Below are 26736 nucleotides of genomic sequence, written 5' to 3'. Positions count from 1 at the left end.
GAAGAGACATATAAGGGGGGATATGATCACCCTGTATAAAAATATAAACGGTCCATATAGAGAACTCTCTTCCCCATTATTCACTTTGAGATCATTACAAAGAACAAGGGGGCGCTCTTTGCATCTGGAGGAAAAGAAGTTTAGACTTCGGATAAGGAAGGGATTCTTCACTGTAAGGTCTGTGAAAATGTGGAATCGGCTTCCCCAGGAAGTAGTTTCAGCAACTACTATAGATAGCTATAAGAAAAACTGGTTAATAAGGCTTTAAAGTAAAAATAAAAGTGACTGTTGATCCAGGGAACATCAGATTGTCTCATGGAATCAGGAAGGAATTTTTTTCCCCTGTTGAAGCAAATTGTACCAGGGTTTTTTTTGTTGTCTTCCTCTGGACCAACTATGTCTAATCGAGGTTGTAAAGGTATAACTTTCCTGAAACAGTGGAATATACTGGAAGGTACAGGGGTCAGGGGACCACCAGGCAGCACAAAAATTGCATTTTGGGGGAACATGACTGAGGCCCACAAGAGGCTTTTTCTGGTCCTCCCGTGGGCTATTCCAACAGATCAACCCTGCAGATTATACTGGCAGAGCCAAAATTATTGATGGAGCAGAGGGGGTCTGTTTATTATACAGAGAGAGGAGCCTGGTTGGTGACATCAGTGATAATCTGTAGACTGCCCTGACAAGGTACGGGAAGAATCACATTATAAATAACCCTGAGGGCATCGGGTGTGGATGGTGCCATTGATGTCACATGACTAATCCTGGCACCAGTAGAAGGGTCTCTATGTAGAATACAGTAGGGAGGGTAAGGACTTACCTACCTTCATGTGTCACTCTCTCACTGGCTAGACAGGCCTCTCTCTCTGGTGACTTACCTTATGTAGCATTTTCAGCAGCATCACATACTAAGAAGGCTTTTCCACATACTAAGAAGTGTTCTCCATGTGTTCTAGCATTTTTGACTCTCCTGCTGGTTAATAATGACCCTTTACCACCCCTAAAAGATGACTGCTGATAATGAGGAGATCTGAGGTCACTGACCATAATAAATATATACAATAATCTATATTTGGGGCTCTGGGGATGTGCAGCCATATAGATGATGATGATGGTGAGGATAACTGTGATGATGATTTTGATAATGATGGTGAAGAGGATGGTTATTATGATAATGAGAATTATTATTAACTAGTATTTATATAGTGCCAACATATTAAATAATAAGTCCATAGTCATTTCACTAGCTGTCCTTCAAAGTAGCTCACAATCCAATGATAACAATGATGATAATGGTGGCGATGACGATAACTCTGATTACTATGATGGTGATGATGATAATGATGACAATGATGATGAAGATGATGAGGATGGTGAAGATGATGGTGATAATGATAACAAAATCGGTGAAGACAGTGATGATGATGAATACGAGTATGATGATAACAATTATGATGATGATGATGGTGATGTTTTAGTTTTAGGAAAGAATCTGTAGAATTGGTCAGGGGAGTTCCCTATGAATGTGATCAGAGTCCACTATTGCCCATGTTGGCTGTGGTTGTCATTTCCAATATCAGATATTTCTAATATCAAACATTATAGATCTGATGACCATTACTGAATATGACTAATCTGATGTTTTCTTTCTTAATTACCAGCCCGGGGGAACCTCCGTAAGGTGAGTACATGGAAAAAGTTAAGTCTATGTAAACCCTGACAATGACGTCTCTTGTTTAGACTTTTTGTCTATCAGATATAACATTTTACCTTGGTAAGAAGTCCAACAAAAGTACCTGGTGGTCACAGCGGATACAATTTGAAGGGGGAATCGGCACAGTACACCCAAGTGTAGCTTATGAGAAGGGGCCATTTGCACAGTGCTGCTAATAGGAAAGAGCCAAGTGCATAGTGCAGCCAATAAGAAAGGGCCAAGTGCGCAGTGCAGCCAATAAGAAGAAGCCAAGGACATAATGCAGCCAATAAGAGGGTGTCAAGGTCTTGTGAACCCAATCAGAATTTGCTTTCTGAAAGTCGGACTAGTAAATAAGCTAGTATTGGTTGCTGTGGGCTGTACGCATTGTGATTGGTCTTTATTCTTGGTCTATATTATTTATTCATTGTTTGTTAACAAGAAAATGATAAAACGATTACCAAGCTGATGAGTGTCAGTCACTGTCAGATCTTCCCATGAGTCTACATGACAGTGACAACTCTGCTCTGAATTCAGGAGCAGTGCAGCTTTGTTGTCGCATCATCACAACATGGGGCTGTATTTGCTGGTTTGCTGGCAGTATCAATTGTAGGGGGACTGAGAGAAAACTGAGTAAAGATGGCAGATATGCAGATATGTATTATGACATTTTCTTTTTTAATTGCCTTTTTAGAAACCTTCCTACTTCTTCATTAGTTTGGCAATCCTGGCTCTGATTTTCATCCCGATCCTAGTTGTGTGTCTCCGTTCAATCAATCACACAGAACTTGAGCAACTTATGCTGCTGACCAATATAACCAACGCCTCTCTAGTGGGGTGACACCACCGAACTCCATGATTACCGACCTCACATCTCCATTCACCTCCCACATAATGAAAGTGTGAGAGATCGCAGTGCTGATTCACTTCATGGTTGTTTAGAAAACTTTGCTTTTTCTTCCATTTTGTTCCACCCAGTGATCCCTAAATTAACACGCTTCCTGTCCTAGGGGGACAATGCTCTCTATGCTAAATCTAAATCTATGGTGGAGAAGTATTGTCATCTTTGGCCTTTCTCCTAGTTTGGAATAAAAGTGCCCATCCCCATTTTTTCAGCCCCGTCACATACAGGTGGAAGGGATTGTGTGTTTCAGAGATGATAGCTGTGCAAGCGGATAGCATTGCTTGAGATTTCAGTTTGGGAATTACCAAACTGGGAAAAGGAAAACCAGCCAATTTATGTGAGGCAAACTGCAATATATGACTTTGTTCTTGGGATTAGATAATCTGTAAAACCCTCTGGTGTGTTGGAGGTTCGTTCTGACCCCACTGCATATATACAACAGGCACCAACGTTCCTGTGCTACAGCATCACATAATTCACAGATGGTAATGTACTGAACTATGTCACCCGAAGGTGGGCCAGAAAGCATCAGTGGCTAAAAAATGAATGAGTCGCATGCGAGCAATGTAGAGAAAGAAATGTGCAATCATTAATGTGTGCATAGGTGATAACCGGTCCTTGGGGAATACATGATGAGACACCTTTCCTGCAGATCCGGTCGGCATTGATTCGGTAATGGGGGATTTCAGCCTCGTTGTTCAGTGGTGGTCTGTTTGGAGCTGGTTCTGAATCCAAGATATTCTGACCTTGGATCAGAATGTAAAATATGTGCTATCCAAGTTCCTTTCCAACCTGGAAATGACAGATACAATAGGGCACAGGGGTCATGGTGCTAGATTGGCATACACTGATATAGTCTAAAAAAATACCAATTCACACAGGTAATTTCCATGTTTGGATTTTTAGACCATTCCAATCAGATTCAGATTCCATCCTAGTTGAACTATTTTTATGAGCTCCTTTACTCTGGCTGCAACCACACTATATAGAAATCTGCACCACTGGGTGATACAGAGCCGCCAACTCCATACAATGTTCATCCAATATTCAGCAAAGGTGGAGTAGTCTCATGAAGATTCCTGCAATATGAGCGCTGTGTTATATTCCAGGCATCATGTGTTCTGTATACAGATTATTACACTCTATCTAAAAAAATAAGGTCTGTCTATGAAATAATGAGCTTGTGTTTCCTTATTTTTGTAGTATTTTTTATTTATTTTTTAAATTAACCAAAAAACAGACAAGCAAAGACATTTTCAATTTTAGTATAGAAGTAACTGAGAACAGCAGTATTAAAATACAATATCAACCATACATTTAAATATAAACAAGGGTATGGGGATAGAAAAGTAGGATAGTCTAGGGAGCAATGGTGGTGCAGGGTAGGGGTGTGAGGGTTAATGCCAAACTGGTACAAAATTCCAAATGGCAGACGTAAAAATTGGGGATTATTGGGCGTTATCAAGAACTTAACACAAGACATCACAAGATTTTGTGTACATAAGACTTTTCCCTATGTCACCTGAGATCATATGATTCTGTAGCCTGGGAAGTCTTGGTATTGTACCAAATAAAACCAGGTATTGCCAAACTTCGCTTTTGGGCCATTGATGGTGGAGCTATGATTTTCCATGACTGTGGCAAGACATAGCTCGGTCAACTTGCTCCCAAACTAAACCCTTCAATCTTTAATTACCCCTTCCCCCTCCCAAAACCTTATCTACCCCACCCATACTCAATAAACACACCAACGTTGCTTAAATGGCCCGCAGGCCTTTTATTAAACAAATATTTTATCATAACAAATCAAATAACATATGAAATGAATAATAACAATATATAAATATTAATTAGAACTATATATAAATAAAAAAATTTCTATACATAACCATTACAAAATGTAAATTACTTTAACTGAACAAATATAATAACAATAGCAAAATATAACCAATATCACAACAACAATACTTTTTCAGTGGAACTCCGAATACAATTTAAGTTGCAGGTCCTCTGAGGGTCCACCACTTCTAACAACCTTGGGCTCTGCACCGTATCAATGAAATTGCTCCCAGCCGCCCATACATCCAGCCCAGGAACACCATACCCCTCCTGGTGCAGACCCTCCACCAACAATTTACCACACCGGGAACTCCACACCTTAGGTGGGTCCCCAACATAAATATCACCAAAAAACAACCCACTCCCCCGAGGACCTCAACTGCCCAACACTTAAATTGCCAAACAAGCCAAAAATATGGGGAGGGAGGGCGGGAAAAACTTTCCTCTCTTGCTGTCCCTGGTAAAAAGCCTCTATTGTCTCATTCCTGACCTTTTTATTACCAATTGACCCCTCCTTTCATTCCTTCCATGCGCCTCTTCAACCCCTAAAGTCGGTTGCGTATGATTAAGTGTGGTGCCCAACTTAGGTTGTGTTTAGCCAGAATGCGTAATCCTGGGTCTTCCAATTCTGGCAAAAAGGATGGATGGCCAATTACCAGCAATAGTACACAAGCAGCATGGAGAGCTGGCCAATTACTATGGGAAGCAAGCACCAATGCGGCATGGAGAGCCAGGTACTGCTATTGGGAACAATTAACAAAGCAGCATGGGGAGCCAGGCACTGCCATCACTGTCATGGGAGACAAGTACCAAAGCAGTATCTGAAGCCAGGCACTGCCATTGGGGACGGTCAGAGACTGCAGATATAGTACAAGAGATGGTCAGAGACTGCAGACATGGTCAGAGACTGCAGACATTGTACAGGAGATGGTCAGAGACTACAGACATGGTACAGGAGATGGTCAGAGACTGCAGACATTGTACAGGAGACAATCCAACTCAGAAATTCAATATATTTCATTTTCTCTTTTTTTTTCACCAGCCACATAAAAAACACATAATTAGAATCATCTCCAAATTCCCCAAAAGCTGTTTATCTTTGCTGACCAAAATTTTGGCATCTGCTGAAAACTTTAGTGATTTGGTAATGGAGGTCTGGAAATTTTGGCTCGTTAAAATCGACATGAAGCTTACCAAGGAGATCTCTAGGTGTACGTTTGTCATCACCAGGAAACATGGAAATGTCAAAGTGACCGACACGTCTGGATCACTTTACAACCAGGAGCTCCAGTGTCTATCCACCATCATTGGTAAGGACTCAGAGAAGGTTGTACTTTGTGGAATTCAACTCTGAGCCCAACTTCTGTCTACAGAAGTACCCAAAGAATTACAAATGTGATAGATATACATTGAAATAGTTTTTTCCCTGCTTTGGCTTCCACAATATTGCTTTTGTTTGCCTAGTGACGCCATTTTAGCATGCATTATAGATGGGAACCGAGTCTGTAGTTTTTGAGGTTATGCTCCAATTGTTGCTGAATTCAGTTTCCTCTTTATGCACTACAGGGAGGGAGCACATGATTGTAGTTCTTGATGACATGGGTAAAAGTCGTCCAGATTTGCAGTTCAAAAAAGATGGTGCATTTTATATTTCCCGCCCAGGCCCGCCTACCTGCATGACGGTCCCACCCTCCAGGCACACACTCGCGAGCAGATGCCTGGCATCTGCTTATCCTGGCCTCACATCACCAACGTTCACACCTGGGAACACAGGTGCCGGCCAGCTTGCACTGATGCCCAGCTGGCATCGGCAGGGAAAGAAGATACTGGACATCGCTGGAAGATGCCACAAACATTGCTGGAGGATGCCGTGGGCACTGCTTGAGAACGCTGCTGGAACATGGAAACAAGGTAGGACTTTTAACCTCTCTGGAAATTCCACCCTAAGTGTGGCTCGGGGTTGCTTTTTGTATGGAAAATCCAACCAGTGCCACACTTGGGAATACTGCCAGGGAGGTTAAATTAAATGTGAACTCTGAAAGCAGTAACCAAAAATGCAAGCAAAAAGGGCAAAGGACTTGTCACCAATATTGTCTGTGGTCTCAATGCAGCTAATCTTCTCCCCAATACTGACCTTGTTCATCAATGTCTATTTGTTTTATGGAGACCATTTTGACATAGGCAGGGCTTTGCTTCCTCATGTCAAAGCTCCCCTCTCAGTCACTGGTGATCTGATACCCAGTGCGGTAATAAGAAAAAAGCAGCAGAAGAAGTGAAGAAAGCTCAGATCTACAGAATAAAAAAAAAAGGAGTTCCTTGCACTGCACGTCTTCATTTACAGCTTCTCCTCCAGCAAGGTGAACAATGTTAGGAATAGGGGTGGCATTACTAAATGCGCTCCAAATCTGGTGATACAATAAGAAGCAGTGAACTGCTATTTTCTAAGTGGACATCAAGGGAAAGGCAAACATTTTAGGATGGCACACCTAATAACAATATACATGCCGTCTAAAATGTAGGACAGCATTACTTTTTGAGTTTTGGACTACTTGAAAGAAAAGTGGAGCATCTGATCATCTTTCCTCCTTAGTAACCCATTGGTGTGATTGGTTGATGAGTAGTCAGGCTCGAAGGTAGGTGGGGCCAGGCTCTGTGCAAGGCTCACATACTCATAGGGTTTGTTCGTTTTTGCATACTACACTATCCTGGGATTCTGTAAATCCAAAGTCAGTACAAAAATAGGACACGCCTGAAGTATGCCTGAAGAAGCTCAGTATATTGCTCGTGGTTTGCATTCAAGTTTGGATACCAATTCCCAGAAATCAACTGAGCTCTGGTTCTGGTTCTGAACTTCTTGGTAACACTTTATCATTTCAGAAACTTGGTATTCAAGGAATAAAGAGGAGAAGACACAACCTGGTCTAAATGAGATTGAAGATCACAGAAGTAAATCTGTAGAGAAAACAGATTTTTAAAAAATGTAACGTTCTTCTGCAGGACAAGATGGAGGTGACACTAAGTCCTTCTTATTACACAGGACCCTAATGGAAGCTGAGGGGTTGAAGTGGAAGGGTAAGTTGAAGATGAAGGGTAGGTTGAATATAAAAGGTAGGTTGACAAGCCCAAGAAAAGCGAGAAGAGCTCTTTCATAAGTCAATGCATTCATTACTGTAGGTTGACCAAGCAGAAGATAAATGACACTTCTGTTGGCGATCCGTTTAAGCACCTACAACCTGAATCTCACCTCCAAACCTAAGTGTAATGCCTGTCTTTAACTTCAATCAGAAGTTACATTGGCTCAACATCTAACCTTAACCTTTAATCCATATTTACAATGAAAAGTTCCATCACCTCTCCATCATACAAAGTCATTGCAGACAATGGTGCTCTTCCAGCCTTGTGGCCACAGTTTGGTGAAGACCATTCTCTGTTCCTCCATAACTGTGCCCCTGTGTACAAAGCCAGTTCTACAAAGACATGGGTTTTCACCAGTTTGGTGTGGAGGAGTTTAAGTGTCCTGCACAGAGCCCTGGCCTCAACCATACTGAACACTATTGAGATAAATTAGATTGGTGACCTCCCCTGACCTCACAAATCCAAAGCAACACCCTCTAAAATCTTAAGAAAACTTTTCCCAGAAGAGTGGACAATTTTATGAAGGGACAATTCCATAAAATTGGCCATGGTTTTGAAATGAGATATCCAACAATCTCACATAGTTGTGATAGCTCAATGTTCACAGTCATTTAGCCATGTAGCATATCCAAGCAGCTGATGGAGAACCTGAAAAATCATCAATTAGTGCTTTAATCCCAAGCAATCCATTTTAACGTCAACTTGTATTATAATTGTTTGTTGAGTTACAATTACCAGTAGATGTTCAGAGAAGCTGTAGAACTTATGAGACGTATTAATTCTGATTTCATTCTAATCGATATCAGGAGATGACGCAAGCAGAAGATCTGAAGGCTTAATGGCGGAGCATCTAAAGACCAAGCCAAAACCTCTCATGAGCCTGGAGGGAAAAGGTTTGTTAAGTTCCCCTTCTGCTCCTAACAGCTTCTAGTAGGCTCTGTGGGATGAATACTTTTATTCCTTTGGAGATGCTTTATCAGTGCAATATCAATGTCTGGATTGGTGGGCAGAGATTGGAAGCTCTGGCCATTAGGATAATGAGGATTTTGGAAGATAGCTCATGTGTAGGAACCATATTAAAGAGCCAATGGCATGGACCCATGACATATTTTTAGTATCAGAGGGCTCCTGATACTGTGATGCCCACAGTGCTGATTGGTAGACGGAGGCCATGTGAACCTGACTTCCAGGGCTTCTTTTGTTGGGATTTTAGAGCAGACGTTTCTTGGTTCATATCAGAAATAAGGCCATTAACTATTCATAATATGGTTTGGGTATGTTGACTTGGCCTATTAATTGTAAATTGCAGGGAGAGGCCCATTTCGGGCTCCTCGATTTCTTCTTTTCTGACCATTATAAACGATTTCTTACTTCATTCACTGGCATTTGTTAGAGAAACACTAATATTGTGTGCCGATCCCGGGCCTCAAGCCTGGAGATGAGAAGCCCCTATCATACCCCACCACTGCTAGGAAGGCAGGTGCATTTACTCAATCCAGTGAGCTCTGGTTGGGAATTTCTTGTGAACACAGATCTGACACCGGCATAATTAATTTTCATTTTCAAGAATCAGTATCAGAGGCTTGGACATTTCCTCAAACTCAATTAAAACAGCTGAGATTTTCTTGTCTTTTATATTTTAGGTTTACTTTAGGTAACATTTCTTATTTTATTATCTGGGAAAATACAAAATCCATAAATCCAATCATCCAATGTGATACTTCCTGTAATACAGACCAGACATTGCTGCTCTCTCTTTTTGTGCATAGTGACTGGTCCTGTCTCCGCCCCCTCCTGCTGTTTTCTGCAGGAAGTCAGAATTAGGTAGTGCCTGTTTGGCTCCTCCCATCGATCTGCTTTCTATTCATCCTATGTATAGAATGGTGAAGATGTCATTGGGACTTCTATTTTATAATTTTTGAGTTTGAAAAGCCATTTGATGCACACAAAGTGAATTTTTATTCTATGTGACTATGTGGAAAATAAATAAAGTGTTTGAGGCCAGCGTCACCCCATTGTGTTGGGTGAATATGTGCTACAAGCTGTGTTTTAATGTGGATGCAATACACTGTAACACAAATTGTGTGTCACCCTTCAGTATGAATCCTGCCTGTGTTACAGCACCCCATAGCACATAAGGTAATATAAATGTGATAATTCCCAAGGATTAAGATGATGACTGTAACCCATCTCATATCAAGCACATGATTCATCACTGATTCCTGCCCTCTCTGTAGATGTCCACACAGCATGTCGTTGGGCTTTTCTCCATGTCTCCGCAAAGGCATTATTATTGGTTATAGGAACGTCTGAAGTCTGCAGAGTTTAGAAGTCACGTCCAAGAGGTCAGATACTGTTATATCCTGGAGACCATTCCAGCAGGAGGCGTCAGAGTGCACATTCAGAGTTCTATATCACAGCAAGAGAAAAGGGAGAGCATTCATCACTTATGTGCCCGGATCTCTGTATGGAGAACATCTGAAGTACCTCTCTGCCCAGCTAGGTGAGTGTTGGTGTATTATTATTCTATTTGAATATACTGTATTTAGGGGCCTTGGACCTGGCCAGTCTATCTATTCTAAAAGTATATATAGGGGCATGGGACCCGGCCAGTCTCCATATTCTAATAGTATATATAGGGGCACAGGACCCGGCCAGTCTCCATATTCTAATAGTATATATCGGGGCGTGGGACCTGGCCAGTCTCCATATTCTAATAGTATATATAGGGGCACGCCACCCTGCCAGTCTCCAAATTCAAATAACATATATAGGGGCACAGGACCCGGCCAGTCTCCATATTCTAATAACATATATAGGGGCCAGGGACCCAGCCAGTCTCTATATTCTAATAGTAAATATAGGAGCATGGGACCCGGCCAGTCTCCATATTCTTATAGTATATATAGGGGCATGCCACCCTGCCAGTCTCCATATTCTAATGTAATATATAGGGGTACGTGACCCAGCCAGTCCCCATATTCTAATAGTATATATAGGGGCATGAGACACGGCCAGTCTCCATATTCTAATGGTATGTATAGGGGTACGCGACCCGGCCAGTCCCCATATTCTAATAGTATATATAGGGGCATGGGGAACGGCCACTCTCCATATTTTATTGGTATCTATAGGGGCATGGGACCCAGCCAGTTTCCATATTCTAATAGTATATATAGGGGGTATGCGACACAACCAGTCTCCATATTGAAGTAACATATATAGGGGCCTGGGACCCCGCCAGTATCCCTATTCTCATAGTATATATAGGGGGAACGTTACCCGGCTAGTCTCCATATTCTTATAACATATAAAGTGGCCTGGGACACAGCCAGTCTCTATATTCTAATAGTGTATATATAGGGGCTTGGCCGGTCTCCATATTCTGGTAGTATATATATATATATATATATATATATAGGAACGGGACCCAGCCAGTCTCCATATTCTAATAGTATATATAGAAGCCTGGGACCTGGCCAGTCTCCATATTCAAATGGTACATAAAGTGGCACAGGAGCCGGACGCTTGCCATATTCTAATAGTATATATAGGGGCACAGGACCCGCCCGTCTCTATATTCTAATAGTATATATAGGGGCATGGGACCCGGACAGTCTTTATATTCCAATAGTTTATATAGGGGCATGAGACCCAGCCACTTGCCATATTCTAATGGTATATATAGAGGCATGAGACCCAGCCAGTCTCCATATTCTAATAACATATATAGGGGCCTGGGACCCCGCCAGTATCCATATTCTAATAGTATATATAGGGGCACGCAACCCAGCCAGTCTCCATATTCTAATGGAATATATAGGGGCACGGGACCCAGCCAGTCTCCATGATCTAATAGTATATATAGGGGCCTGGCCTGTCTGAATATTTTAATAGTATATATAGGGGCCCAGGACCTAGTCGGTCTCTATATTCTAATAATATATATTGGGGCCCGGCCAGTCTCTAGTAGTGTATATATATATAGGGGCCCAGGGCCTAGTCGTTCTCTATATTCTAATAATATATATTGGGGCCCAGCCAGTCTCTATATTCTAATAGAACATATAGGGGCCCCGCCAGTCTCCATACTCTAATAGTATATATAGGGGGCCGTGACCTGGTTGGTCTCCATATTTTAGTAGTATATATATATATGGGTCTGGCCGGTCTCCAAATTCTGCTTCCTCTCCTCCTGTGATCAGGGAAGAAGAATGTCATTGTGGTGATCGATAACATGGAGGACACCAGCAAAGAGAAAAAGACTGAAATCCTAGAGAAGCAGCCCAGCCTCGGAACAATGGCCGCCGGAGTGCTGCTCTTCAGCCAAGACATGGAAGAGCTGACATGATATATTCTCTGGTAATCCATCACTCCTCCCCCCACCCCCCTGTGTAAAACTATCAGTCCTCTGCTCCTCCTGTGTAATTGTACTTTATGTCTTTATGCAGGTTTGCCATCTGCAATCCCTATGTATTGTACAGAGCTGTGTTGGCAGTCTATAAAGTCTATTAATAACATATAAAATATCCCAGGGCTACTACCCAGAGTTAATGAACGTGCCGAGCTTTGTTGTGTACGGCAAGACTGAAAAAAAAATAGCCATGTAAATATAAAATACAGCAGATGATTATTTTGTTTTCATGAGTAGCCAGCAGGGGGAGCTATCAATACCCTTTTAACACATTTTATCTGTATCGCCTTTGCTTCTTTGCTGTAAAAATATTGATACTTACAAAGCTCAGTAGCTGAACCTTATATATATATATATATATATATATATATATATATATATGAATGGAAGAATCAGAACAGCGACCACTCCTCACTAAACTGACACCTTCCTTTGAATAACATATGTCCATAGTAAAAATTATTCCACACACTGTCCTCTGCTCTCAAAGTATGCCTACAGGCCCTTTTCTTCCAGGACTGATCCTCCATCCCACGCCCACATATTCAACATTGCACCCAACATGCCATGCCCATAGTCTCCCTCCGTCACACACACTCTGCATGAAGAACGACTTCCTTCAACACTCCTGTACCACCAACTCATCCACTGGACCTATTACTTGCCTCACATTTGTACGATGCCCCCTACCATAATTCTACATGCCTTAAACTACCTTGTCATTCCCCATGGCCTTTGCCCCCCACCCCCACTGAGCCTGCACCCCTCCCACGCCCAGTCCTGACCTCACCCCTGCACAGACAGAACAGTAAAAAAAATAACATACACACACAATCCACAAAGAAATATCCTAGACACAGATACAAAACTGATTAAAAAGTTTTATTTTTGACAAAAGTTTTCATATAAAAAAGTGACAAATGGGCATCATCATATCACAAACGGCAGTAGTAGCGCAGTACACGCGCCCGCAGCTCCCTCCTCCGGCCCAGGCAGATCAGTACACAATGTAACATCTGATACAGATGAGCGCAGACGGCTGAGAAGTGGCCGGCAGAGGTCAGAGAGCAAATGGATTGGCGTGGATGGTGACATCTTTGATTCTCACTTCCGTCAGGGGGCGGAACGACTTCTCGTGTACTGGCAGCTTTTCCAGCTCATCCAGCGTGTCAAATCCATCGATCACTCTGCAAGAAATGAGGAATGGGGGGGGGGGGGTTAATACAAAAGGCTCATATCTGAACTGAGAAACACACACAAGGGATACAGCTCTTCTACTGAAGGGGGTGAAATGCTGTCAGGTGACAAGGCTGCCCCTGCTGGACAAACTGTAGAATTGCTGGGGTCACGGTACCGGGGACAAATACTCACTTTCCAAACAAGGTGTACTTCATGTCCAGGTGAGGCTGCTTGCCGTAGGTGATGAAGAACTGGGAGGCGTTGGTGTTGGAGCCGTTATTGGCCATGGAGACCATGCCGCGTGTGCTGTGCTATGAGGGGGGAGGAAGACGCCTTACAGGAATAAATGTAACTTTATTTGTTCACAACAATACAAAACTGTATGCTTAGGATATTAAAGAGAACCTGTCACCAAAACATTCCTTAAACAACAAATATCCCATAACGTTATATATGCATTCCTGTTACTCCTCATTTGTGTACATTTGCTGGTAGTGGCAATTTTGAATGTGATGTCAGCTCATAGCTGTCATTTATTAGCATTCCCTATCATTTCTCCATTCACAGCTACATAGAAGGTTATGTGGACACAAGAGGGTGGGGCATAGGGCCAGGCCCAGCACTGACAGTGTTCAGACACTCCAACCAATCAGATTCAACCTAATACTGGATGATGACAATTGATGAATAAAAGCTTTGCTGTGATTGGCTTCTACAGAGCACCACCTATAGGTCACATTTTTAACATTTTGTCACAAACAATTTACAGAACAATGAAGCTGAATAATGTTTGCAACTATATACTCCATGCAGCTACAGGAGCAGAGATTTAGTCTTCCACAACTTGCAACTCCCCAATGGCAGCCTGAATCCCAATGATGAGAAGTCACATGACAAGGGTCAGTAAGTGTGAGACTTACCTTGAGGTATTCACTGAATTCATCTTCAAATTTACGACCCCAGATGCTCTGCCCCCCCTTCCCTGTGCCTGGGGGAGGAAAACAAAACACACGATTAGAGGGAGCTATAGGAAAATAGAATGAGAGCTCAGCCATATGGGTGCCGAGTTTGGGGGTGACCCCCTATATTCTATTATAATTATCACTAAAGCCTAGAGGTGGACCCTAAATGTCCTATAAGAAGTCATCTAGGTGCGCAGGGTTTGTAGTGTGTCCTCTCTTTGCAGGGACCTCCCCCCCAATATTTGCGATTCCCAGCTGTCATTTTGACAGCCGAACGTTGCTGAGCATATACAGACGATGTGGAAGTCTGAAATATCTCTGTATAAAGAGAAACACAAAGCAACATCAATCTTATCCTCATCAAAGGGAAGAACTACAATCTGCACGAGATGTCAGATAAACAGGACAAGGAAAGGAAATATATACATAGGAGCTGGGGGAGGCTGGGAGAGCAGATTTAATAAAGAGGAGGCTGGGAGGGCAAATTTAGGAAAGAGGATGGGGGGTAAATTTAATAAAGGGGATGACGAAGGAAAGATTTTATAAAGGGGAGAATGGGGGAATTTAATAAAGGGGAGGCCTGAGAGCAAATTTAATAAAAGGAAGGCTGGAGCTGAGGTGCCATTGTAGCTCGACTCTAGTAGTCAGTAAATCACTGAGAATCCAGAAATGTCTGCCGGTCCGGCTGGGTGTTGCTCTCACCTGTGGGGTCTCCGGTCTGCACTATGAAGCCTTTGATGTTGCGGTGGAAGAGGGAGCCGATGTAGTAGTTGCTGGCACACAAGGCAAGAAAGTTCTGTTGGGGACACAGAGACAATGAGAATTATAACCATGTGTGCAAAGACCACAGGAACCAATCACAGATCACAATACATAGACCTGAATTAAAGAAGCTGAAAGCTAATTGGTTGCTTTGGCTTTTTGCACTTTTACACACTCTTCTTTTTCTAACTTATTAACCTCCTGAGCGGTTCATTTCTGTCTGGATTTATATATGTAGAAGCGGTACATTATTATAATCATACTATTATATTATGCTGTAAAATACATTTTCATGAGAGACAATGTACGGCTTGTAAACATATGTATTGTATTAACACCTGTGTATTGCATTTAATACAGTTATTTTGAATTGAATGTAATACAAACTAATTTGAAATTCCTGCCGCGCCCCTAGCGACAGCCGCATGCACCAACATCATTGGGAACCCCCAGGGAACGTCAGCGCACACGGGAGGGGACAGATCGGAGGAAGAGGACGCAGCCAGAAGATGGCAGGACACTGGAGGACGCAGATGGGACACGGTGGAATGAGGAGAATTGGGGGTGACACAATGGGATAAGAAGGATTTGGGGTGACTAGGTGGGATGAGGAGAATTTGGGGTGACTAGGTGGGATGAGGAGAATTTGGGGTGACTAGGTGGGATGAGGAGGATTTGGGGTGACTAGGTGGGATGAGGAGGATTTGGGGTGACTAGGTGGGATGAGGAGGATTTGGGGTGACTAGGTGGGATGAGGAGGATTTGATATAACTAGGTGGGATGGGGATTTGGGGTGACATGGTGGGGTGAGGAGGATTTAGGGTGACGCGGCAAGATTAGGAGAATTCGGGGTGACGCGGCGAGATTAGGAGAATTCGGGGTGACGCGGCGAGATTAGGAGAATTTGCAGTGATGCGGTGGGATGAGTAGGATTTGGGGTGACTAGGTGGGATAAGGAGGATTCGGAGTGACACTGTGGGATGAGAATAAATTGGGGTGACATTGTGGGATGAGAAGAATTCGGGGTGACATGGCAACACACACTCACCTCACAGGCCTTCGGCGCTCTCTCACAGAAAACTTCAATCTTTATGTCCCCCAAATCCGTGTGCAGGGTCACAGACTAAAGACAAAGCAATGGTGGACATCAACCAATCAGATTTATTCTGAATGACATTTTATGGTGGAAAACAATGGGAAAAGTCAACACTCACCATGCTGTCCTCTCGCTCCTCTGAGGAATCACTGATGGAAATATAGAAATAATTAACCACAATTCTATCCGTCTACCAACCACCCCCACAACCAGCAGTGTCACCAAAATACCAAATCCGTGCAATGGAACCAGAGAATAGACCTCATACGTGAGCTGGAGAGCCCCCAATTGGACATCAATGAGAAGTTCCTCATAGGAGGTCACTGCAGAGCTCCAAATAGACAATGCCAAGGAGCTCCCCCAATTGGATGTCACCCTGGGGCTCCTCCATAAACCTCACCACAGGGCCCACAATATGGATGTCACTATGAGACTCACAGTAGTGGGAAGTTCCCCATAGGATATCACCACAGAGCTCCCCATAGAATGTCACAGTGGGGTTCTCCATTATTATTATTATTATTATTATTATTTTTATTAAACAGGATTTATATAGCGCCAACATATTACGCAGCTCTGTACATTAAATAGGGATTGCAAATGACAGACTAATACAGACAGTGATACAGGAGGAGAGGACCCTGCCCCGAAGAGCTTACAATCTAGTAGGTGGGGGAATTTCACACACAATAGGAGGGTGATATGTAGTGGTGGGAAGTAGTGATGGTTTCAAAAGACAGATGAAGCCGGGTAGGCAAGTTTGAAAAAAATGGGTTTTGAGCGCTCTATTAAATGAGCAGAAAGTAGGAGCAAGCCGAATAGGACGAGGAGACCATTCCAGAGAGTCGGGGCAGCTCTAGAAAAGTCTTGTATCCGTGCATGTGATGAGGTTATGAGTGAGGAAGTCATTAGTAGGTCATTGGAGGAGCAGAGAGACCGGCTGGGGGAGTATTTTCCTACCAGGTCAGAAAGGTAAGTGGGATTTTAAGGCAAAGCAGAGGAGCTTGAATTTGATTCTAAGGTGAAATGGAAGCCAATGGAGATAACTACAATGAGATGCAGCGGAAGAGGAGCGGAGGCAAAGATGGATGAGTCTGGCTGCAGCATTCATAATAGATTGTAGAGGAGAGAGTCGGGTTAGTGGAATACCAGAGAGGAGGAGGTTACAGTAGTCCAGAGGAGAGATGATAAGAGCGTGTACAAGGAGTTTGGTGGTCTCAGGGGACAGGTAGGGGCAAGCATGGGGTATCAATGTGAAGCTCACCACAGGGCACCCTATAGGATGTCCCAATAAGGCATTGCTGTGAGGCTCCCAGGAAAGGGAAGTTCCCCATCCGATAACACAGTAAAGCTCACAATAGGACGTCACCACGGGGCTCCTCCAATAACCTTTACCACAGGTCTCACAATATAGGTGTGACCATGGGGTTCTCCCTCATAAGCCGTCACTGCAGAACTCACAATATGGGCTTCCCCATGGGGTTCTCCCTCAATGGACGTCACTGCAGGACTGTAGGGTGTCACCGTGCACAGCTCCCAGTAGTGGTAAGTTCCCTATAGGATATCACCATGGCGCTCCGATGCCATGGGGCTCCTCCAAAAAACTTCACCACAGGCGTCACAATATTGGCGTCACCTTAGGATGTCACCATGGGGTTCTCCATAGGGCATTATCACAGAGCTCCACATTAGACATCAATGAGAAGTTCCCCATTGGGTGTCACTGCCAGGCTTCTCAATAGGACGTCACTGTGGGGCTTTTCATTGGATGTCATTAAAGTGATCCCCAACATTGTGTCCCCACGGGGCCCCCCACCCATAGGACGTCACTGTGGGGTTCTAAATTGGGCATCAAAGCCAGGCCCCTCATAGAGCGTCACTGGGGGCCCTCAATAGGATGTGGCCGCGGGGCTTTCTCATAGGTCACCATAGGACCCGATCCTCTGGCACATCTACAAAATGGCGAGCCACCCGTGAGCGCCATCATGCTGTCATCAGCCGTATCACAGCTCCTTACCTTTCTGAATACAACAAAATGGCGGGATTCTCCTCCAGTGACCGCCATCCTAAGACAACCTACAACCCAGGGTGACAAGTAAGTACATGGCATTGGAGGCTGATAGATGAGATTCTGAAATGCAACAAAACTTCCAGACAAATCATGGTGCAATAGATACCCAGCAGGGTGAGAGGGGTAGATTAGGGTATTATTCTGCCATTATACCCAGATATCAGGGGCTGACCCCATATATCACACCCCATTCATACTACAGCCCACATACACATCCTACAACACCACAAGCCGTCCTGTGCTTGACACCTAACACCCAGCACCCTCCAACGCTGTGTATACCCCCCAATACTGCCCCATTACAACACAAATACCCCACACTGACAACTATCATCTACTCACCTCCTCGGGGTGTACCAATATGGCCACCGCACCGCTTCCTGTTAACCTTTCTATGAGATTCCTGGGAGTACAAAGATGGCCGACTTCTGGATTGTCCTTCGTTTCCCGTACTCTGAGTGTAGTAAGATGGCGGTCACAGACTTCAGCAGGCTATCGTTATTTGTATATTAATTGTGCAGTGTTGGATGTACCAAGATGGCCGCTACGTTACCTGAACTATAGTATACTTGGATAGGTGTACCAAGATGGCTGCCTTGCTACCTCCGAAAGGGTAGGCTGGGATAGGTGTACCAAGATGGCCGCCTCATTATCTACAATAGGGTGTATTGGATGGGTGTACAAAGATGGTCGCCTCGGGATTCGCATTAGGGTGTCCAGAGTACTAAGGCTGGGTGTACCAAGAAGGCTGCCCATGTATTTATTATACCGTAGGTTTAATTTAACCAGCCTCACGGGGCTGGGTGTAGAAATATGGCCGAATTGTTTATACGTCAAGTACAGGAAGAAGTTGTTATATTGGGTGCAGCAAGATGGCCGCCTCCTATAAGGACTCATGATAGTGTGCACTGAGGGCTGGTGAGTGTTTTCCTTTTTGTGACATTTCTGTAATTTCTGCATTATAGTTATTATTACTTATGTCCCAGCATGCCTTATTGTCTCCCTAAATCTTAAGGTCCTTCAGGGAGAAACTAAACATCCGAGCATGACCTGTCAGCCCCTGATGATCACACCATTTTTCCCACTTGTTACATGGAGGGGATATTTGGAGTCTCAGATTAAAATGAAGGCTCGTATCGATCCCACCAAAAATATTCAGATTTGGAATAGGCTGTCCCCAATGTATGGTGCCCTTCCCTAAGGGTAGAACCCTTCCTTGAGGTATGAAGCTCTTCCCATAGGATTGCGGCCCCTTCTGCAGCATGTAATATCAATCATGGGGGGCATCTACCAGTGGAGATATTGGAAAGAGAAACGTCTGGGGTAGGAAAAGCCTCAGTCACCCAAACACACAGAAATCCTGATATCATGTCATGCAAAAAACTGATAATTGCCAGACAAATCCCCAGCATTTTGGGGGATACGGCCTGGGAAGATAATTTTGGCTAACCCACTATTGCCACAGTTCATTCCCCAACATTGGTAAAGCTGCCATTCCCTGAGGTGAGGAGCCCTTCTTTAATGAGTAGAACTCATTCATAAGGTGAGGACCCCATCTCCTGAATTTAGGAGACCCTCCCTTAGGTGAGAAGCTGTTTCCTAACAAGTAGAGCCCTTTCATAAGGTGTCACACTCATGGCCTAGTGGAGGAGCCCTTCCCCAAGATACAGAGCCCTTTCCCAACTTTTGAAGCTTTTTCCCAAAGAGTAGAATCCTTTCTTAAGATATGTAGGAGAATTGAGGAGTCGCCCGAGTTAAGAAACTGCTCTCTATGGAATAGAGTTCTTTATTTAGGTGTGAAACCTGTCCTTGAGTTGAGAAGCCCTTCCCAGAAGTGAAGAACCATTCCCCATAAAACAGAGCCCTTTTCTTAGTTTTGGAGCTCTTTCCCCAGGAGTAGAACACTTTCTTAAGGTGTGTAGCCTGTCTCCAAAGTGAGGAGCCCATACCCTGAATTGAGGCATCCTTCCCTAAGGTGAGAACCCATTCTCTATGGAGTCAAGCCTTTTCTTAAGGTGTGGAACCCATCCCCGAGTTGAGTAACCCTTTCCTGATAACATGCAGTGCAAAAAATTGGTAACTGGCATAAGAATCCAGAGCAGCATTGGGGGATATAGTCTGGGAAGTTGATTTGGGTAACAATTCTATTTTTTGTAGTTTATTCCCTAATATTAGTGAATCGATACCAAATTGAGGTTTTTGTTATCAATCTGTTGGGACTGTAGGGGGAATATTTTTGTTTTTTCATCCACACAGTCCGCTTATTTTGTTCCTTCAGACTCCTCCACATCGGTGAAGTGAATGCTGGGCAGTTGGTGGATGAGACGTGTCCTCCTCTCCTCATCAACCCAGTGTTGGTCTCCAGTGCGACATATGATGGATCTCCATTCGGTGGTCTCCCACCTTAAAGCTCTGGCCCCTCTGGCTTTAGCTGAGAGCTGGGATAATGTTGGGTTATTGGTTGAGCCTAGTCCCCCACATCAGGTGCAGAAACTCCTGCTGACCAATGACCTGACCGAGGACGTCCTGGAGGAGGCAGTAGGAATGGGCGCCAACATGGTCCTGTCCTATCACCCTCCTATCTTCAAGGCTCTGAAGAGACTGACGGCCGGACACTGGAAGGAGAGACTGGTGGTGAAAGCCATAGAAAACCGCCTGGCCGTATATTCTCCACATACAGCCTGTGACGCATTAAGCAATGGTGTTAATGACTGGTTGGGCAGGGCATTGGGTGAGTGACCTCTCCTGTGTATTATCCTGTGTATACGATTGTTGGGTACACCTAAATCCAGAACCTGTGGGTCTGCAGGCCAGGCTTTCCCAATTAAGTACACCTTTAGGCACCCCATTCAATTAGGCAAAGCTGTCATCACATGGAGGATGTCTACAGGGTGCCATTCCTGGTCTCCTTATGGAGAAGCTGGGCACCTGGCTTCTAGTGACAGACACATATCAGGGTTCCTTATCTCTGTATTTGTTCCAGGTCGTGTGTAGAAACCTTCAATCCCAAAGCATTTAGGTAACAGCCAGGCAACAGAAGCCACCAAGCCCAACATTTCTCTCTTGACTAGTTTATTGGTAAAGAAATGTTCACATCTCTGATGGTCCCCAAGGAAGCATTGGCAAGAGGCATTGCCACCCAAAGATGGATCACTCAAAGACCAGACATGGCCACCTTCTCGTAATGTGTTTTCTGTCTGTTTGGCCACACAATGGACTTTTAAAACTACCTCACCCAAATTGCTAAAACAGAAACGAGTAGGCTGCTACCCTTTGTGTATGATAACTGCTCCTCTTGGATGGACACATACCTCTATGTATTGGCATTTTTATATGAGCATTGGAGTAGGTAGCCCATAAGACAATACCAGTAGGAGAGGAGAGCTTCCAACACAAAGGCGGGCAGACCTGGCCACCTGGGTAAGACATTGAAGTTCACCAGGTCAGTGTCCAAGAAGTCCAAGAAAGAATCTCCAAAAGGCTCCAGACCAGTTGATTAATGGCTCAGTGTTACGGAAGAAGGTCCATCCACTCTATAGCAATCTGCTGAGGCTACCAACGACAACAATCCAGGGCATAAAGTAGCAGAAAGGGCACCAGATGAATTTAAATGGGTCCAGAGACAGTTTAGTTGGTCATTATGGGTCAACCAGAACAGCAACACAAAGTTCTTCAGCCACCTGACATCAATGGCCACCACGGGATATTGAAGTTCACCAGTAGAGGTCAATGTTTGATGTCCCAGTTATAACATCTAAGAGCTTGCCCATGCTCACTCAGGAGCTCAGAGACAGCACCTAATCAGTGTGAGCATAGGCAACTGACAGGACAGCAAACATCAGACCTCCCAGTGCTGTATCTTAGCTCCAGAGTTCAAGTGAATGAATATATATTAGAAATCTCACATATATAAGATCATATAATATTTTAATGCCCCCACAATGGTGACAGGTTCTCTTTATTGATTAGATAAGCTTCATTATATCCAGATCTCTCATGACTGTGTTTGGGCTCTTTGCAGGCCCCTGTGTGATGGTGCCGATCCGGGCCTGCACCTCCCTCTCATACCCGGGTGGATATGAGCATATCTTGGAGTTTGACCCCTCGGACACCTTGTTGGCCAGGCTGAGCTCCCTGCAGGACGCCCGTGTGCGCACCTACCCTCTCTCGTAATGATGATCTCTATGTGCTGTGTGTTTTGTACTGGGTATGGGGGTCGCAGTCTTGATGGTCTGCGTCTATTTTCCAGGAACGATATGGAAAACGGCACCCGTGTTCGGCTCAGCTGCTCCCAGGATGCTTTGCGGCAGGCCTTGGCTATCCTATCAGAGACGCCGGGTCAATATAATGGCCTGGAGCTCATCACTCTTCAGAAGGTAAGTGATCTGCTGGGTAAAGGTCTACAGTGGGCCAAACCAACTACTGGGCATGGGGGGGACCAGAATCTGGCAGGTTTAATTGTGAGAATCCAAATATTAAAATGTGAAATTTAATCACCTCTTTAGGGTTACCAGAAGATTGAATACAGTTATGTAAGTGGCCCCAACAGGCCCTGTGGCGGTATTGTTGCCCATTTAGGTATGTTCACCTTTTTGTCTCTGCAGCCCCCCCTACTGGACACCGGCATGGGGCGCCTCTGCACTCTGTCTGAGCCCGTGTCCATCTCCACAGCCGTGGAACGAGTCAAACGTCACCTGGGATTGGCTCACATCCGCCTGGCCTTGGGAAGGGGGAAGACCATGGGTGAGCACTTACCCCCTCCTCCAAACTTTATATCCCCCCTCAGTGTCCAGTCTCATGAAGGGTTTTTCTCCTCCCAGAATCCTCGGTTCGTGTGATGGCCGTGTGTGCCGGGTCCGGAAGCAGCATCCTCGCCGGTGTCCCTGCTGATCTTTACCTGACAGGTAGGTACCCCACACCTAAAACAATTGCCACAGTCCTGCCAAACTGCAAGGGGGCATCTACTCATTTAATGGCATCTAAATAACCAAAATGCTGCTGGTAGGCAGAGATCATGTGACCTTAGGAGCAGCAGTTTGTGGCAAATACCAAGGCAGGGTCACATGATGTCTGCTACAGGGTAGAATCGGCGGGCTTTAAATGTGACAGTCCCCATCTTGGTACATTGTAATGTTTTATTGGAGAGATTTGGGTCAAATATTTTACCCCTACAAGGTGTAAACCTTTGACTAGGACCGCCATCAGAACTTCCTGAAGCCCCACGGCTAAAAGTTCCAGCGTTTCAAAAGTCAAGCTAGTTTTATCAGGGCCCAATACAGAATTACCCTTTGCCCCCCCCCCTCCCCACACACAATAATGGCGGCCCTGTGTTTGACATGTCTGGCCAGAGGGGGCGTTGGTTAATTGGTGACACCTCTATAGGAGTCCAGGGGGTCATTGGTTCCTCATCTTCATCCACCTTCCTACATACCCCTGCATTCTTCTTCTCCATGTTCTCATGTTGGGCCGTTATCTCCCCCGCAGGTGAAATGTCCCATCACGAAGTGCTGGACGCAGTGGCGGTGGGACCCAGCGTCATCCTGTGCGAGCACAGTAATTCGGAGCGGGGGTATCTGCAGGAGCTGCGGGGGCAAATTGCTGAAAGACTGGAGGGCAAAGTGGAGGTTGTGGTGTCTCAGAAAGACCGGGACCCCCTGCTGGTGGTGTGAGGAACAGCAGGCAGATCTGTATAGTGACAATAAAATGCAAAATGAGAATGTCTCTGTTGTGTGTTTTTTCTAAATCCTTAAATGAGAACTCATTTCAATATATAGGAAGTAAACTTTAAAATATTAAAAAGTTCTTCATTACAAGGGGAGTTATTGTACTCGGTTTGTATATATTCTGCTTCCCCCTACTCCTGTGATTGGTTCATTCCTTCTCTTCATTACTTCTCATTATAGGCATCCCCTGCATTAGGTATTTTTATATTTATTAGAATAACATTGAACCTATAAAAGGTTGTCGGGGATGCCGTTTGTTATACCACACCCAGTGGTGGACGAAGCCAACGGGAGGCCCTGTGCAGAAGAAAATGGGTGCACCTATGGGGGCCCTCTTGGCTAAGGAGGGTCGTGGATCCTTGGCACATATTGCACCTCCCTATCTCTGCCCCGACCACACTGGGATTAGTCAGGTGATTAAAGCAATGGCAGACCATCCCACTGAGAGGGTTGGCATCCAATGGGTTGGCACCAGAAGAGGATAGGTATAGTAAGTACAATGATTAATTACCCAGGTGCCCTCATGGCAGGGATATTCCCTTATGTATTTGGCCAGGAATGGAAAATTCACCCCACAGTGATGAATAATTTGTGTTATTTTATATTGGACAGAAGTAGATTTTCCTATTGTGCCCCCCTTTGACGATGTTCGGTACAGCACTGCCCCTTGATTGTAATCAGCTGGCAGTCTGTCCTTGTCTCTGTGTCCCCTGCAGCACCAGTGATTGGGAGATATCCAGACACATTATGAGATTTGTCTGCCCCCGTCCTCATATATCTCCCCCTGCTGGTGGTGTTACCCTCATACAATGTTTATGTATACAAGTAGGGTTTGTGTGTTTATTATTATTGCACAGTATAGGGCCAACATATTGTGCAATGCTGTACATTAAATAGGGGTTTCAAATGATGGACTGGAGGAGGAGAGGACCCTGACCCATGGAGCTGACAATCTATTTCTGTTTTATTTTAAGAGAACCAGTCTCTGTATGACTCATGAAGAATATTCCGGTCTGCAAAGTGCATTTATACGATTGGTACACCGCGGGCAAAACTCAATCTCTCCAGCTTTTCCCACCACCAATGTTAATTGGTGTTGTAGTGCCCCGTGTCCCCGTCTGTGCACCTGGTGGTTGGGCACCGGGGAGGGGAAGCGCTCCGCACACAAACCATCTGTCTGACCCCTCATAAAGTGGAGGAACTGCTGACAGGTAGACAGTAGAAGGCTCAGTGTGTAGCCAGTGGGGACCCAAACATCAGAAGAACAAACTCCATGCAGATAGTGTCCTGGCCAGGATTAGAACATGAGTGGCACCCCGCTGCTGCCCATACACTGAGCTTTGCATGGCTTCTCTGCACCAGCTGCTGCAATCTATCCTCTGATTGCACATTTATGCTGCAATCCATTGGTGAGCACAGAGAGGGTTCTGTGGGGGTCACCCGGGGACACAGAGCACCTAATGCACACTGGGTGACACTCATGAGACAGGAAGAACAATCAGCAGACAGAGCATGACTCCAATCTGTGCCCTTCCTGCCCCTCCTCCGCATCACATCCTATCACTGCACTGCAGGTTGGGTCTGAACTCTCTTACTCCTCCCCTGGCTTCCATATATTGCCCCAATACCCCTCCTCTGCCTCCTCCCCCACCTATGTGTGGCTGTCTCCTCCCCCAGCAGAGTCTTCCCTGGAAGCACATGGTGTAGGTGAGCGATGGGATGTGCAGGGACTGTACATAGGATGCAATGTGGAGGGATCTGTGCACTGTGATTGGTGCTGGGCAGGGGGTTCGCTCAGCTGTGTGATTGGTGCTGGCAGGGGTCTGCTTGGTAGGGGGTGCAATATGCTGGGTGATTGGTGCTGGCAGGGGTCTGCTGGGTGATTGGTGCTGGGCAGGGGGTGCAATATGCTGGGTGATTGGTGCTGTGCGCCCTCCAGGGCTCTGCCCACTCCCTGCGTCTGCCCGGAGCTGAGACTATCGCCAGCGTCCAGAAAGAGCTCTGCTACAACGTCAACTGGACGGGTGAGTGACCCCGACCACCAGTGCCCTGCAGGGGGAAGAGGGGCAATCACATTGTATTGTGTGATCTGGTCAGCAAATGGCGCACACAGGGCTTGCACCCCCCCCACCCCATGTGACCTCGTGTTCCTGGTGGGACGATCTTCCGCCTGGCAAGTTCACCAATTATCTGCATTTCTGTGGTCCCTAATTACACAGCTTAGCAAACATTTTTTTCACTTGTCAGGGATTTTTTAATATATTTATTGTATTTCAGGTCTGCTGAATCCAGAAATGACATCAGTTTCATTGAATTGGCTCTAGTTCTTGTGATACAGGAATCGGAATAAGTGATTTTACCAACAACAAATCTTACACAGGATATTATTATCAATCTTTATTTACACCGATGTTTTGCGTTTTATAAATTATGTTATGCATTATTTTCATGAAACTTTTTTTTGCCTTTTATTCATACATTTCCTTTTTTTATAGAAATATGAGTTCTAGAAGAAGTTGTTTAAAGGTATTTTGCTATATTTGTGGTGAATATTCACAGCAAAAACAGAGAGGAAACATTACAGAATTTGTGAAACAAGCATATCTTGTATATTTTGGTATTAAACTGGGGAACCAAAATAAGTATTGGGCCCCCCATATGGTATGCAGAACTTGTGTAGAGTGTCTACGTCAGGGGAAAAATGGAAAACTGAAGTTTGATTTGTTGTACCTATGGGATGGCGAGAGCCCAAAAATCACCACAATGATTGTTATTTCTGTGCTGGGAATGTAAAAGGTTTCCATTGTTACAAGAAACACAAGTGGGAGTACGGTGATATGGAATCAGCGACCTGTGCCGCATGGTGCTGACGTTGCCGTAGCGGTGTTCAGTCCCTGATATTCCTGTATCCGACATGGAGGATATACAGGGAGTGTAATCCAGGAGTTAGCAGTGAAT

At 44.7% G+C, this 26736-nt stretch overlaps 4 protein-coding genes and 1 long non-coding RNA gene across 6 annotated transcripts in view; 4 read left to right on the top strand and 1 right to left on the bottom strand.

The window, feature by feature from the left end:
• Nucleotides 1–3665, top strand: part of LOC140334823 (uncharacterized) — a 6774-nt gene extending 3109 nt beyond the window's left edge. The window contains exons 3-4 of the mRNA XM_072417071.1: nucleotides 1662–1681; nucleotides 2388–3665. Of these exons, the coding sequence (XP_072273172.1) occupies nucleotides 1662–1681; nucleotides 2388–2534 (167 nt within the window). The 3' untranslated portion in view covers nucleotides 2535–3665. The remainder of the gene's footprint in view (nucleotides 1–1661; nucleotides 1682–2387) is intronic.
• Nucleotides 3666–5624: 1959 nt separating this feature from the next.
• LOC140334825 (uncharacterized) lies at nucleotides 5625–12727 on the top strand. Of its 2 annotated transcripts, XR_011921624.1 has the most exons (5): nucleotides 5625–5746; nucleotides 7434–7508; nucleotides 8378–8464; nucleotides 9809–10074; nucleotides 11777–12727. It is a non-coding gene; the product is annotated as an uncharacterized lncRNA (long non-coding RNA). The 2 variants fall into 2 exon arrangements; XR_011921623.1 differs by lacking the exon at nucleotides 5625–5746 and having other exon boundaries at nucleotides 7060–7508.
• Nucleotides 12728–12848: 121 nt separating this feature from the next.
• PPIL3 (peptidylprolyl isomerase like 3) lies at nucleotides 12849–18475 on the bottom strand. The gene is made up of 8 exons (XM_072417072.1): nucleotides 18398–18475; nucleotides 18002–18060; nucleotides 16103–16133; nucleotides 15937–16011; nucleotides 14829–14922; nucleotides 14085–14152; nucleotides 13357–13475; nucleotides 12849–13172 (listed from the first exon to the last, which is right to left on the bottom strand). The coding sequence occupies exons 3-8, from the start codon at nucleotides 16103–16105 to the stop codon at nucleotides 13046–13048; spliced, it is 486 nt and encodes a 161-aa protein (XP_072273173.1). The 5' UTR covers nucleotides 16106–16133; nucleotides 18002–18060; nucleotides 18398–18475; the 3' UTR covers nucleotides 12849–13045.
• A 341-nt stretch (nucleotides 18476–18816) lies between these two features.
• NIF3L1 (NGG1 interacting factor 3 like 1) lies at nucleotides 18817–23776 on the top strand. The gene is made up of 7 exons (XM_072417066.1): nucleotides 18817–18973; nucleotides 20334–20786; nucleotides 22077–22224; nucleotides 22305–22431; nucleotides 22660–22798; nucleotides 22876–22959; nucleotides 23540–23776. The coding sequence occupies exons 2-7, from the start codon at nucleotides 20357–20359 to the stop codon at nucleotides 23722–23724; spliced, it is 1113 nt and encodes a 370-aa protein (XP_072273167.1). The 5' UTR covers nucleotides 18817–18973; nucleotides 20334–20356; the 3' UTR covers nucleotides 23725–23776.
• Nucleotides 23777–25705: 1929 nt separating this feature from the next.
• PFAS (phosphoribosylformylglycinamidine synthase) overlaps nucleotides 25706–26736 on the top strand; it is a gene marked incomplete at its 5' end in the record, with an annotated part of 13645 nt that continues 12614 nt past the window's right edge. The window contains one exon of the mRNA XM_072416916.1: nucleotides 25706–25802. Within this exon, the coding sequence (XP_072273017.1) occupies nucleotides 25706–25802 (97 nt within the window). The remainder of the gene's footprint in view (nucleotides 25803–26736) is intronic.

The sequence above is a fragment of the Pyxicephalus adspersus genome, chromosome 7 (genome assembly GCF_032062135.1).
Source record: "Pyxicephalus adspersus chromosome 7, UCB_Pads_2.0, whole genome shotgun sequence".
In the NCBI taxonomy this organism is placed as follows: domain Eukaryota; kingdom Metazoa; phylum Chordata; class Amphibia; order Anura; family Pyxicephalidae; genus Pyxicephalus; species Pyxicephalus adspersus.
This window is presented reverse-complemented; position numbering and strand designations above follow the sequence as displayed.

What these genes read in the sequence shown, in the direction of transcription:
- PPIL3 (XM_072417072.1), bottom strand. An exon ending in GAGCGCCGAAGGCCTGTGAG is followed by an intron (nt 14,923 to 15,936) that starts GTGAGTGTGTGT and finishes TGTCCCCAACAG; the next exon opens with AACTTTCTTGCCTTGTGTGC. An exon ending in AATTCAGTGAATACCTCAAG is followed by an intron (nt 13,476 to 14,084) that starts GTAAGTCTCACA and finishes CCCCCCTCATAG; the next exon opens with CACAGCACACGCGGCATGGT.
- NIF3L1 (XM_072417066.1), top strand. Translation starts at nt 20,357, where the DNA reads ATGCTGGGCAGTTGGTGGATGAGACGTGTCCTCCTCTCCTCATCAACC. An exon ending in GGGAAGGGGGAAGACCATGG is followed by an intron (nt 22,799 to 22,875) that starts GTGAGCACTTAC and finishes TTCTCCTCCCAG; the next exon opens with AATCCTCGGTTCGTGTGATG. An exon ending in TGCTGATCTTTACCTGACAG is followed by an intron (nt 22,960 to 23,539) that starts GTAGGTACCCCA and finishes TCTCCCCCGCAG; the next exon opens with GTGAAATGTCCCATCACGAA.